General features: G+C 40.5%; 1 protein-coding gene across 1 annotated transcript; it reads left to right on the top strand.

Annotated features, from left to right (window-relative positions):
• Positions 1-360: 360 nt before the first annotated feature.
• LOC126410671 (disease resistance protein L6-like) lies at positions 361-2692 on the top strand. Its single transcript, XM_050081133.1, has 3 exons — positions 361-652; positions 778-907; positions 1450-2692. Exons 1-3 carry the CDS (start codon positions 361-363, stop codon positions 2690-2692), a joined length of 1665 nt encoding a protein of 554 aa, XP_049937090.1.
• Positions 2693-12655: the final 9963 nt, after the last annotated feature.

Here is a 12655-nt window from a genome sequence, read left to right as displayed (position 1 = left end):
ACTTCCACGTATATGGAACATATATTATATTCTTGGTCCACATTTCGTACCACAGGCAGCTATAAAACAATCAACCAAAAATTTGAATCCCTCGTTCTTGCTTTTCTTTCACGGCACCGCAATCGTGGGCATACTTTCCTACACCCACTTCTATAAAAGTGATTGACTCTACGTTCGTCTCATTGAGAAAACAGCCCTCAGCTCTTAAGTGTGAACACTTCCGACGATGGAAGCAAGAAACCTTCTCCTTGCTCTTCTCTTCCGATGACGGCCACACCCGATTTTCTCTTTCTGATCATTGTGGCATGCTTTCTCATGGTTTCTTTGGGAACATTCTAATCTATTTCCCAACTGGTCACAATGGAGGGAGCTACCGAGGAGAAGGGCGTTTGCTCTAATGGTTGTGGTGTTGATGGAACAGAGGCATCCTGGCAAGCTTCCCAAGGAGACGATGGACAAAAATTTGAGGTTTTCTTAAGTTTTAGAGGACCCAACACCCGCAAGGGATTCATTTCCCATCTTTATGATGCCTTGGTAACAAGCGGCATCAAAACTTTCATAGATAACGTGAATTTGGAGAAGGGTGAGAGGGTGAATAACTTGTCTGGGTACATAGAAAGGTCGAGGATATTTGTGCCCATCATCTCTGAGGGTTACGCTGATTCCAAGTGGTGTTTGAGAGAGATTACCAAGATGATGGAATGCAGGAGGACAGAGCCAAGGAGGCTCATCATTCCTGTATTCTTTGGTGTTGAACCTTCCTATGTTGGGAAACAGAAAGGTTCTTTTCTGCCAGCGTTGAGAGGCACGAAAATAATGAGGAGCTAAAGAAAGAGGTGAGCGACTGGAAGAATGCTTTGCGTGAGGTTGGAAAGACATCGGGGTTCAACCTAAATGATGCAAATGGGTATGCTCCTAGCCACCTTTCTCTCCGATTTGACATCGCCACCTCTCCTTGGGGTCCCCTAATCTGAAGAAGGTTTAATTTTAATTACAGCAAGAATCCACGCCTATGCGTCTCATCTTATCATTGAGGGAGAGAGAAAGAGAGAGAGAAGCATGTGCTAGACAAGTTGGTGCTGGATAATTCAATCATGGAATTAAGAAAAAGATGGAGAAAAATGCATATTTTTTCTAACTTTTTCTCCTTGAATTTTGCTCAACCATTTGTCTAGAGAAGATCAATGGCTAAGATTGTTTCAAATGTATCTCACATCTAACTTTTGCACCTACTCTGTCTCTACTTGTGATATTAATTCTGATTTGGGTTGATCTATCCCCTGTGGATTGTAATAAAGCTGGAAATACTCTTTCTCTACTTGTGATATTATTTCAATCGTGTTATTCTTTCCATCCTAAATTATTTCAATATTTAGTTTCATTCAAATGGGACTTGTATGGATGAAGGTTTCTTTCACTAATTATTGGTGGCTTATTAATTCATTGTAGGGACGAAGCAGATCTTAAAAATATCATTTTGAAAAGGATTATGCAGGAAGTGAACCCTAAATACCGATTCATCTGCAACTATCCTACAGATCTTGATTCTCGTGTAAATGAGGTGATCAAACGGTTGGATGGAAAAGTTAGAATGATTGGTATATGTGGGATGGGCGGCATCGGGAAGACAACCCTTGCCAAAGCAGTCTACAACAGATTATTAAAGCAGCACAATGTCCGCGAGAACTGCAGCTTCCTAGCAAATGTCTGCGAAGTATCAAAGGAGCGCAATGGAATTGTTGTCTTGCAGAAGCAGCTGCTTCGTGATGTCTTTGGAAGAGAAGTGATAATAAACGACAAGGACGACGGCATCACCAAGATCAGAAAAGAATTTCAAAACATGAAAGTGCTTGTAGTTCTCGATGATGTTGATCATAAAGACCAGCTCGATGCACTGGTCGGCAGCCAGTCAGGTGGGTTCAGTGGTGAAAGCATAACGATTGTCACTTCTAGAGATGAAAGCATCTTTAAGGGACGACAGAAGGTCATATATAGGGTTTCGGAATTGGATTTTGACCAATCGCTTAAACTTTTCAGTCAGCATGCGTTTAAGCAACCCGAGCCAAAATCAGATTGGAAAGGTAAATTGTCAAAGGATGTTGTGTCAATTGCTGGTGGGATACCTCTGTGCCTCCAAGTATTTGGGAGTCTCTTCTCTGACTTTGAATCCATTGAAGAATGGGAGTCGAATCTGGAGCAATTAAAACAGGATCAAAATAAAGACGTCCATGAGAGGTTAAAAATAAGCTATGACAGCCTTGATAAGAAAAGACAACGCATATTCCTGGACATAGCATGTTTTCTTATTGGTGGGGTGGATTGGGAACAGAGGAAAGAGAAGAAAGAATACGCAATGCTCATGTGGGAAGGTTCCAAACTTTGCCCAACTGTTGCAATTGCAGAGTTACAGCATAAATTTCTAATCAGCATAAATGATGAGCACGACACATTTGAAATGCATGATCAAATACGAGACATGGGAAGAAATATTGTCCAAAAGCAGGAGCCAGTACCAAGCAGGTTTTGGGATAATAAGGAAACATTACAAATGCTACAAAGAAGAAATGTAAGTATGACCTTGCTACACGTTCTTCATTTTCTCTTCTTTTGGTCTTTCTTTATGACCAATGCTCGTGGCTGGAAGTCGCATCAGCAGTGCCAACTTGACATGCTGGCGGACTCTGGCTACTAGCCTACTATTAACTTAGTTCATTGATTTATTTAACATCCGGCCAAAATTTTGTTATTCTGTTTTAAGGAGTATAGTATAGCTGATTGAACTAGCTAGATTGGAAAGCATGCACATTATAACTGTTCAGTTCATTGTTCGTGTGGTTGCTATTCCACATCTCCACAATTCAAACAACCCTTGGAGGGTAGGAAAAAAGGGGTGTGGGGGAGTTCAGTTTCTCTAGCATCCTCCTCAACCTTATAATTATGTTCTTAGCTTTCTGAAAATTGTTCTCTCAAAACTTGATACTGGAAGGCTCAAACCTCCAACTTCTAATTTTACTTTTTCTTGAGCATAACCATGTGGAGCTGAAAAATTGTAGACTTTGATAGCTGATCTCCTATTCCTTGTGATAGTTTCCATAAAGCTCTAAATCTAATTTGTGTCTTCTTTTGATACGACATCACTTGCAGTGCTTCAACGTTTTCATTTTATCAAGGAGCTCATTTTTCTTCTTTCTTTCTGGTGATCTTTCCTATCCCAGGGAACAGAGAAGGTTGAAGCCATTATTTTCCACGACGATTGGCGGGACAATATTCCACTTTTGGACACGAAGTCTTTTATAAACATGGACGAGCTGAGAATGTTGGGATTTCTCCCCTTCATGCATACACAAAACCAAACGTATATGCCTTAAACAAAACAGGATCATGCTCATGCTAAATAATTGAAATAAACATAACCTTAAACTTAAAGCGGAAGGGTACCTGAATCCATTGAAGAACTGGACGGTAGATCGCGATAGGATCTTCCAGGGTCTTTGCGGCGCGCTTGAGGTCTCTCTCAGATGGGGAAGAAGAAAACTCTAGAAACCAATGTTTCAGGCAACCATTGCACGACCCCAGGGACCACGACCATTTTATAATGAGAACAATTACGAATTCCACCCATCAAAGAGTCCGTAATTACGTACTGGTGTCTATAGATTTCAAAATTACCTCATACCATCTAAAATGACGTAATATCCCAAAATGTAATCACTTAAGCGGATATTTATTTTAAGACAACCATAATGTCTAAAATTCCTCATAGACATATGCTAGCCCACCAAATGATCTTACAATCTCCCACTTGGGCCAAATATGTCTTTATACATTCAGACATTACATAAAACCTTAGGAGCTCATAATTGCTATCTTATTAAACGTCATTTTCACCAATCTCGTCCATGACCATATCAACATAAAACCAAAGCGGCTTTCGCTATATCAAAATTAGCTAAACCTTCAATGATCACAAATGTTAACATAACCAATGACATAGATCTGATATGGATGTATATAGCATGAGAATTATATGCAATGTGATTACAACATGTCTATTCTCAACTGGTCCAACTTTAAAACCTTATGTAGATCAAAACATAAACACAGAATAGAACCAAAGAACTTTAAACTTTATTCTGCAGAAAACTGAATACGTGTCCATACATTAGAGCAAACAAAAATACAAACTCCCACTAAACCAGCACATCATCCAAGGATAACACCCCCATATGAACAACATGTTCGTGAAAGACCTTATGTGTTAAACCCTTGGTAAGCGGATCCGCAATCATAGAGTTTGTCCCAATATGCTCTAAAGACACTTGACCATTCTGCATCCCCTCTTTAACAACCCAAAAACTTAATGTCGATGTGCTTCGACTTTGACAAACTGTGGCTGTTATAAGAGTACATGACTGCTGAATTATTGTCACATAACAACCTTAGTGGTCTTTCTATACCATACATAATGCGCAGCCTCGTGACAAAATTCTGCAATCACAAAACCTGATTAAATGCCATTATCTTGGCACCCAGCAAAGTCAGAATCTGAATACCCAATGATCTCCCACTGGTCTGACTTCCTGTATGTGAGCATAAAACCTTTTGTTCTTTGTAAGTACCTCAATAACCTTTTGGCTGCTTTCTAACGATCCATACTAAGATCACTTAAGTATCTGCCTAACATTCCAACGATAAATACAATATCCGGACGAGTACAAACCTGAGCATACATAAGGCTTCCCACAATAGACAAATAGGGAATCTTTTCCATTTCCTTAGATTCGATTTCACTTTTAGGGCACTGTTTGAGACTAAACTTGTCTCCTTTAACAACTGAAGTATCTCCTGGTTTACAATCCTTCATGCCATATCGCTGAAGCACCTTATTAATGTAGGCTTTTGTGATAATCCAAGAATACCCCGAGAACGATCTCGAAAAATTTGGATCCCTAATACAAAAGATGCACAACCAAGATCCTTCATGTCAAACTTTGTTGACAAGAAATTCTTAGTTTCATGCAATATGCCTACATTATTACTTGCTAGCAATATATCAATGACATATAAAACCAGAAAGATAAATTTACCCCCACTGAACTTTTGGTATACACATTCATCAACCATATTAGTTTCGAAACCAAATGAAACTATAACTTGATGAAGTTTGTAATGACTGGAAAACTTGCTTTAGCCCATAAATGGATTTCATGAGTTTGCAAACCATTTTATTTGCATCACCTGAAACAAAGTTTTCTGGTTGCACCATATATATAGTTTCATCAATCTCTCCATTTAGAAACGTTGTCTTAACATCCATCTGATACAACTCTAAGTCAAAATGAGCTACAAGTGCCATTATAGTCTTGAAAGAGTCTTTCGACAAAATTAGAGAGAAAGTCTCTGTATAATCAATGCCTTCTTTTTGAGTAAAGCCCTTTGCAACAAGACGTGTCTTATACCTTTCGATGTTTCCTAATGAATCCCTCTTGGTTTTAAATATCCATTTACAACCAATGGGTTTCACACCTTCAGGCAAGAGAACAACTTCCCATACATCATTATCCAACATGGACTTTATTTCCTCATTCATGGCATCCATCCACTCAAGAGATTTAGAACTCTTTATTGCTTGCTGGAGGTTGACAGGATCATCCTCCATTAAGCCCATATCAACATCATGTTCTTGGAGATAGACAAAATCATTTGAAATTGTATTTCTCCTCTCTCTAGTGGATCTCCTCAGTGGCACCTCTACTTGATTTTCTTGAGGTTGTTGAGTTTGTTCTTCAGTATGGAGATCGACATCATTGCCTTCTTCTAAATAGAGTAGACTCAGGTCCCTCTTCAAAGGCAATGCTTCTAACCTGATCACCTTCCCAAACTCAATATCCTCAAAGAAATGGGCATTTTCCTTTTCAAAGAAAGACTTACTGGATGGATTATAAAACTTATAACCCCTTAATGTTTGTTCATTTTCCCTTTATACATTCAATGCAAACATTAAAGTCTGCAAAATCAAGGGACTCAAGAATACCTTTTGACATAAGCCTTTATATTCTCTTTTCAGAGATATGTCATAAGCGCCAATGCCATAACATAGCTGAATTCTCTTTGGCTAATTTTCTTTTAGTACCACTAAACGTAACATGCAAGGTTTCATTATATGGAGCAACCGTATCAAGCAAATAAAGGTTATCGCTACAAGACAAAGAACCAGTGGAATTCAAATTTGAGTACAGAAACAACTTAAATTTACTTCCTCCAAATGAACAATAATAACCAAACTTGTTCAATGAGGAAATAGGAACCAAATTCCGTCTAAAAGACGGTACCACATAAGTTTTTGTCAAATTCAAGTAGCAACCAGTCTTTAACAATAACCGAAAATCTGCTATGGCTTCAACCTTCGCATTCTTGTCATCGCCCATATAGATGAATCTTTCAGCATCAATTGGCGTTTGACAATTTAGGCTGCCTTGCATAGAGACACTTATGTGAGTAGTAGTACCTGAATCTACCCACCAAGTGTTTCTGGGTACTGAAGTTAAATTAACCTCAGAACAAACCAAAGTGAGAAGTGTACCATTCCTTTCATGCCATGCATGATATTTAGTACAATCCTCCTTCATATGACCTTCACCTTGAAAAAGAAGCAGCCTGATAGGCATTCCTTATGCTTCTTTTGTTTCTTAACGGATGATTGGTCAACTGCAACTTCCTTAACAGTCTTTCTTTTCTTACTTATAAAAATCGAATCATTTAACTCATGAATAGTACTCAAAATTTGCAAATATCATATAAGCAGAACTCACTATACAAAGAACAAACCAAAGTGTGCTCACAATCAATATATGTACAAAGATGAAACAACAAATATAAATGAATTTAAACACAATGGCCCAAAACTCATCACAAGGTACCGGTGCAACGTTAATATCCAATCTTTGGATTGAAATACTAACTACAAGTGGTATTCTTGGTCAACAATGAATATAGATAATTAACCCTGTCAAACAACGAGCCTATCTTTGGATTGACTCGCTATTCACATGGAAACCTGAAAAATTATCACATATTCATTGCCCTGTATACTTAAACCTGACCAAGCAACAATTCTCCTTTGGGTTGATCATTGCCCACATGGATCAAGTATACTACCATCTAATGCTCAAAACAGGCAAATTCGTACAACAGAGGTCACTTTGGCGACATAAAATACAAACTTACTCATTTCAAACAACAGACATGGCCAAAGATCAAATTCATAATCCAAATATTCATCTAAAGTACACCCACAAATTTAAAACATGCAAAACATGATACATGAATTAAAATTTACATACAAAATTTGTCCTACATTAAATCCAAAAACCAAAATGATTCAATGAAATATGACCAAAAGAGTTCAAAATTTTATGAACTGGTACCATAATCGTGCTTAAGAGGGTCAAGAACCACTGAATCGGCTTCAAAATGGCCCGTATCGGTCTTAAACCACAACTAAAGCACCCACATAGCCCTAAACAGGACTGAACCGGTCCAAAAATTGGACGAACCGTTCAAAATTAGACCGTATCGGTTCAAAAAACCCATTGAACCGGTTAATAAATAGCTAAAACCGGTTCCAGAACTAAATGAACCGGTCTAAAAAGCCCTGAATCGCAAGTGAACCAGTCTGAAAATGCCCGCATCGGTTCGAAAATCAACTTAATCGGTTCTGAAATGCCAGAATCGGTTCCAAAACTGAATGAACCGATTCTAGAAAGCCCAAAATGGTCCGAATCAGATTTGAAAGGTCCGAACCGGTCAAAAAACAAATTGAATCGGTCTGAAACCGAACAAACCGGTTCGACTCTTTTCGGTTTGACAAGGATGAACCGTTTCTCAAAACTTAAACCACATGGATACGGGGGGGTCCGACAGGATCCGACCCGGTCCGACAGGACCCGACCTGGTCCGAAAAACTTTAACACAGAGGCGCGGGTGGGAGGGCGGCAAAAAAATGAAGAGGTTTTTTTTTTTTTTTTAAATAAACTGATGGATCTGGATCGGGTCTGTCAAGACCCGACCCGGTCCGACCCGCCAGCTCGGGCGTCGTCTCCACCGCTCTCCTGCCGAACGGCAGGCAGGCGGTGGTCATCCACTGGCTGGCCACCCAACTTCGTGGGTGGCCACCGGCGGGTGCTACCAAGACGGCCGGCCGTCGCCCGCCGAAAACTGGCCCGAATCGGCCGGTTTTCTCTACTGATTTCCGCCCCCTTTCTCTTTCTGGTTTTTGTGTGTGGGCGGCTGCAGTGGCGACGAGAAAGCCACCGGCAGGTCGCCGGAGACCATGGGTGGGCGCTGGAGGGTCGCACGGCCCCGTCCGGCGACAGGTAAGTCGCCGGTCGTGGCCCTTCGACCGATGTCGCCCTCCCTGCCGTCGCCCTTTCCCTTCCTCTTTTTTTTCTTCAATGGCTGAGACGGACGAAAAGGGGTTCACTGGCAGGCCACCCAACAGCGTGGGTGGCCGCTGATGGGTCTCGCCAGGACGGCTGGAAGCCGTCCGTCGCCTTCCTGCGACAGTCGCCCGCCGGCGACAGTCGCCCGCCGGCGACAGTCGCCCGCCTAAAACCAGCCGTCCCTTACGCCATACCCTCTACATCCTCAGGCGGCTGCAGCGGAAGCCCGACGGCTTCCGTTGCTTCCCACGCCAAAATTTTTTTTTTTAAAACTCACAGCCAAGAACTGGGACGAAATGAAGGAGAAGACGCACAAAAAATCATTCAAAAGATCAACGATTCAACAATAAGCATAGCCTCTGATACAAATTGTTGGGATTTCTCCCCTTCATGCATACACAAAACCAAACGTATATGCCTTTAACAAAACAGGATCATGCTCATGCTAAATCATTGAAATAAACATAACCTTAAACTTAAAGCGGAAGCATACCTGAATCCATTGAAGAACTGGACGGTAGATCGCGATAGGATCTTCCAGGGTCTTTGCGGCGTGCTTGAGGTCCCTCTCAGATGGGGAAGAGGAAATCCCTAGAAACCAATGTTTCAGGCAACCATTGCACGACCCCAGGGACCACTACCATTTTATAACGAGGACAATTAAGAATTCCACCCATCAAAGAGTCCGTAATTGTGTACTGGTATCTATACATTTCAAAATTACCCCATACCATCTAAAATGAAGTAATATCCCAAAATGCAATCACTTAAGCGGATATTTATTTTAAGACAGCCATAATGTCTGAAATTCCTCATAAACATATGCCGGCCCACCAAATGATCTTACAGAGAATGCTTGATACAAGCTTCGTCAGGATGGAGGGCTTGTATCAGGATCTACCCAAATCGTTGAAGTTCCTGAAGTGGTGGCAGTGTCCATTGAAATCATTGCCGATTGACTTTGATGTTGTGAGCATTGTAGTGCTCGACCTGACGGAGAGCATCATAGAGGAGTTTCTGGGTCCAACTGTGACTAGCATGTGGCCTTTTAGTTACTTCCACCCCCAGGAAGCGAACTACTCGCGGACGTTCAGCCAATTGAAAGTCCTTATTCTCAAGAATTGCAAGAACCTCAAGAGCAGCCCTGATTTTAGGCTGATTCCAAACGCAACCAAATTGGTATTTGAAGGGTGCACCAAGTTGGGTCGAGTCCACGAATCGATCGGCGATCTCCAAAGCTTGGTGTGCTTGAACTTGGGAGACTGTCGTTCTCTAAAGAAAATACCTGATAGCATGTCTCCTAAGTTCTTTGGAGAAGCTCGTCCTGAGCTGGTGTTGGTCACTACAGGAACTACCAGAAGAGATTGGCAGGTTGACGTCTTTAAAGGTGCTCAAAATAAGACAAGGGGAAATGCAAAGACTTCCGGAGTCTGTTCGCCTGTTGCCAAACCTGCAGGGGCTGGAAGCCAACCTTTGCGTGGACTTGAAGACCATCCCAGACATTTCAAATTTGCAAGCCCTGCGACGTTTACGTCTGAGCGGATGCTTCCAGCTGATGGATGTTCCTGGCCTTAGCAAACTGAGACGCCTCGAGTCCCTGCGACTCGACGGCTGTTATGCACTAAGGGACATGAATGACATGATGAAGGTAATTTCTTTACACATTTATATAACATTATCGTTTTCATATTCTTCTTGTCGGCCTGCATTCAGTTTTATCGATCACAATAAAGTAGAGTAAAAAGTAAAAATCTTTTTCTCTGGGATCGTCTTATTAATACCAAGCAAAGCATAGGAATATGAGTGTTTTCTCGGGTACATTGTTAGGTGACTTTTCATATAACATCACCTGCGCGCCTCGTCTGATGGCTTAGAAGCACTGAGCATGGAGTTGGTTTCGGGACTAAAGCTGGCTCACTGCCTATTTACTAAGTAGGCCTGCCAATGGGGGCCAAGATTATGAGCAAGGTTAAGAAAATTCTGATATCATAACTGAGTCTATTAAATTATATTACAATTATAAGATCTAAATTGATAATCAAAGTGTGATCAAATCAAAAAAGTAATTTTAGTTCTTTTCCAATGTCAACTAGAAGGAAGTTCTTTTTTCTAAATAACTTGAATCTAACTCAATCCATGTAAACAGAACCCCAAAATTATTGGGGTCGTGTGGCCCCGGAAGCTTCTTAATAAGAGTAGGGTGTCCAAGCCTGGGCATCGTGCTGGCCCCAGCTTGGGTTTGGCTCAATTAAATTAAAAAAATGTATTTTTAATATAAAATAATATATAAATATAGTTAATCATAAAAATATAATAATTATATATAAAATTAATAAAAAAATATTTAAAAAATTATTGGGTCTACTTGGGCTTATCAGACCGACCTGGGTTATCGTGCCGACCTGGTGCTCTATTTTTCCAGGTTTCGACCTGGGTTCAAGCCAAGCCGGGTGCCCGGTTGTAGCCCGTCGGGTGCACGGTGGTAGCCCGCCTGGTGCCCAACCTTATCTATAGGACTCTATTTTACCTTTAAGATTGGAAACCACCTTATCAGCCTGTCTGGCCCGTATAGCTTGGCTGCTATTTATTAAGTGTCCTAAACAAGAGTTTTCATCTCTAGGTCCAACTGCTTAAACAGCTTTTGTAGGTTGGTTTGCTTCCATTTTGTACATGTACCTTGGCTGAATAGCGTCTATATGTGCTCATATCAAATATATATATATTATATGAAATGTGCATGTATATAGTCTGTATCTAATCTTATTTTAAATGTGCACGTACCAGGAGGCCAAGTTCGAACATTGCGAATATCTCTGGCTTCCTGGACAGCGGATTAATTATTCCTGCTCCAAATCCACAGGCAGACTATGGATATGGTCAGTATGGACATGGTCCGTGACAGTATCTTTTGCTCTCCCTAATGTGCCCCGCCGAGCCAACACTTACACTGAAGTTGCTGTTTCGGGCTGTGTGCCAGGGTCTTGTAGAGTAACCCAGGTTAAGGCCGAGAGGCATGATAATTCTTGGATAATCTTTGAACGGGCTGAAAGTGACGAGGCACAAACTGAACCGGAAGAGATGATATGGATCTTTGGTAGTGGAGCTTTCACCCTTTGGAAGTTGGGGGACGATAAAGGGGAAGGAGTCGCCGTAAGAGATGGGAAGGGATACCCTTACCGAAGGATCGACGTCACGTTTGAGGCAGAAAGGAACTTCCAAGGTACCTGTTTCCGTATCGGCTTGAACATGCCACGACCGTGAGATCCATGCCGTTTTGAATTTGGACATATACATATGTTGAGTGTAAATTAAGGACAATATGCATCTCAATATCAGCCTTATTTTCTATGTACGTATGTTTAAAATAAAATATCGGACTTGAAGCGTGGAGCTGTCACCTGATACGCATCGACTTATATTGGCTTGTGTAAACCACTTTAAGGAAAAAGTTTTAAACAACATTTGTATTAAATATTGTTATGTATTAAAAAAACTTTTTATTTGCTATTAGAATTAATAACTTAAATATATACGTTAGTTGTTAAAATTAGAAAACTTAAAACATGTTGAATCATAGAAAGTATACAATATATCTAGCTAAAACAAAAAAATAAAGGATAAATAACAAAACAACATAAAACTACTAGAAACCAATGAAGAATAGAAAGAGAACGAGAAGCGAGTGAGAGTAGAAGATGAGGGATGGAGAGAGAGCGAGAGAACAAGCGGGTGAGCAAGGGATCATGAGAGGGAAGATATTGTGTCCTCGAGTGGAAGAGCAAGCAAAGGGAGACAATTTAGAAGGCAGCCTTTTTTTTTTCTAGTTTGGAAAGGAGAAACACAGTTTAGGGTTTAGATTTTGAGGGGAAACCAATGGCATTTGATTACTAAAGATAATGTTTGATGATTATTATTGACACAGACTACTACTCTTTTTTTTTGTTTAAAATAATTCAAGCATAAACATAAACTAAAGAGTTCAGTGTGACTCCACAAAGTCAAGCAACTTTTGTTCGTCCTGTTTATGTCACCAAATTCATTTGTTCTAAGTTCTAACTATGAAACAGACTTTCTTTTATCACTAAAAGTTTAATTTTGGATCACACCAAACACAAGAAAGCAGACAAAGGGCTCACACTTTAATGAATGCATATTTTTTTAGACGATGATACTGGACACACAATATCTCCAAGAGCCCTATGGAGGAAGAGTGT

The sequence above is a fragment of the Nymphaea colorata genome, chromosome 13, assembly GCF_008831285.2.
Source record: "Nymphaea colorata isolate Beijing-Zhang1983 chromosome 13, ASM883128v2, whole genome shotgun sequence".
NCBI lineage: Eukaryota > Viridiplantae > Streptophyta > Magnoliopsida > Nymphaeales > Nymphaeaceae > Nymphaea > Nymphaea colorata.
This window is presented reverse-complemented; position numbering and strand designations above follow the sequence as displayed.

Excerpts from the sequence above, each read along its gene's own strand:
- LOC126410671 (XM_050081133.1), top strand. The coding sequence starts at position 361 with ATGGAGGGAGCTACCGAGGAGAAGGGCGTTTGCTCTAATGGTTGTGGT. Across the intron at positions 653-777 it reads TGTGCCCATCATCTCTGAGG|AAAGGTTCTTTTCTGCCAGC; the intron begins GTTACGCTGATT and ends GTTGGGAAACAG. Across the intron at positions 908-1,449 it reads AACCTAAATGATGCAAATGG|GGACGAAGCAGATCTTAAAA; the intron begins GTATGCTCCTAG and ends AATTCATTGTAG.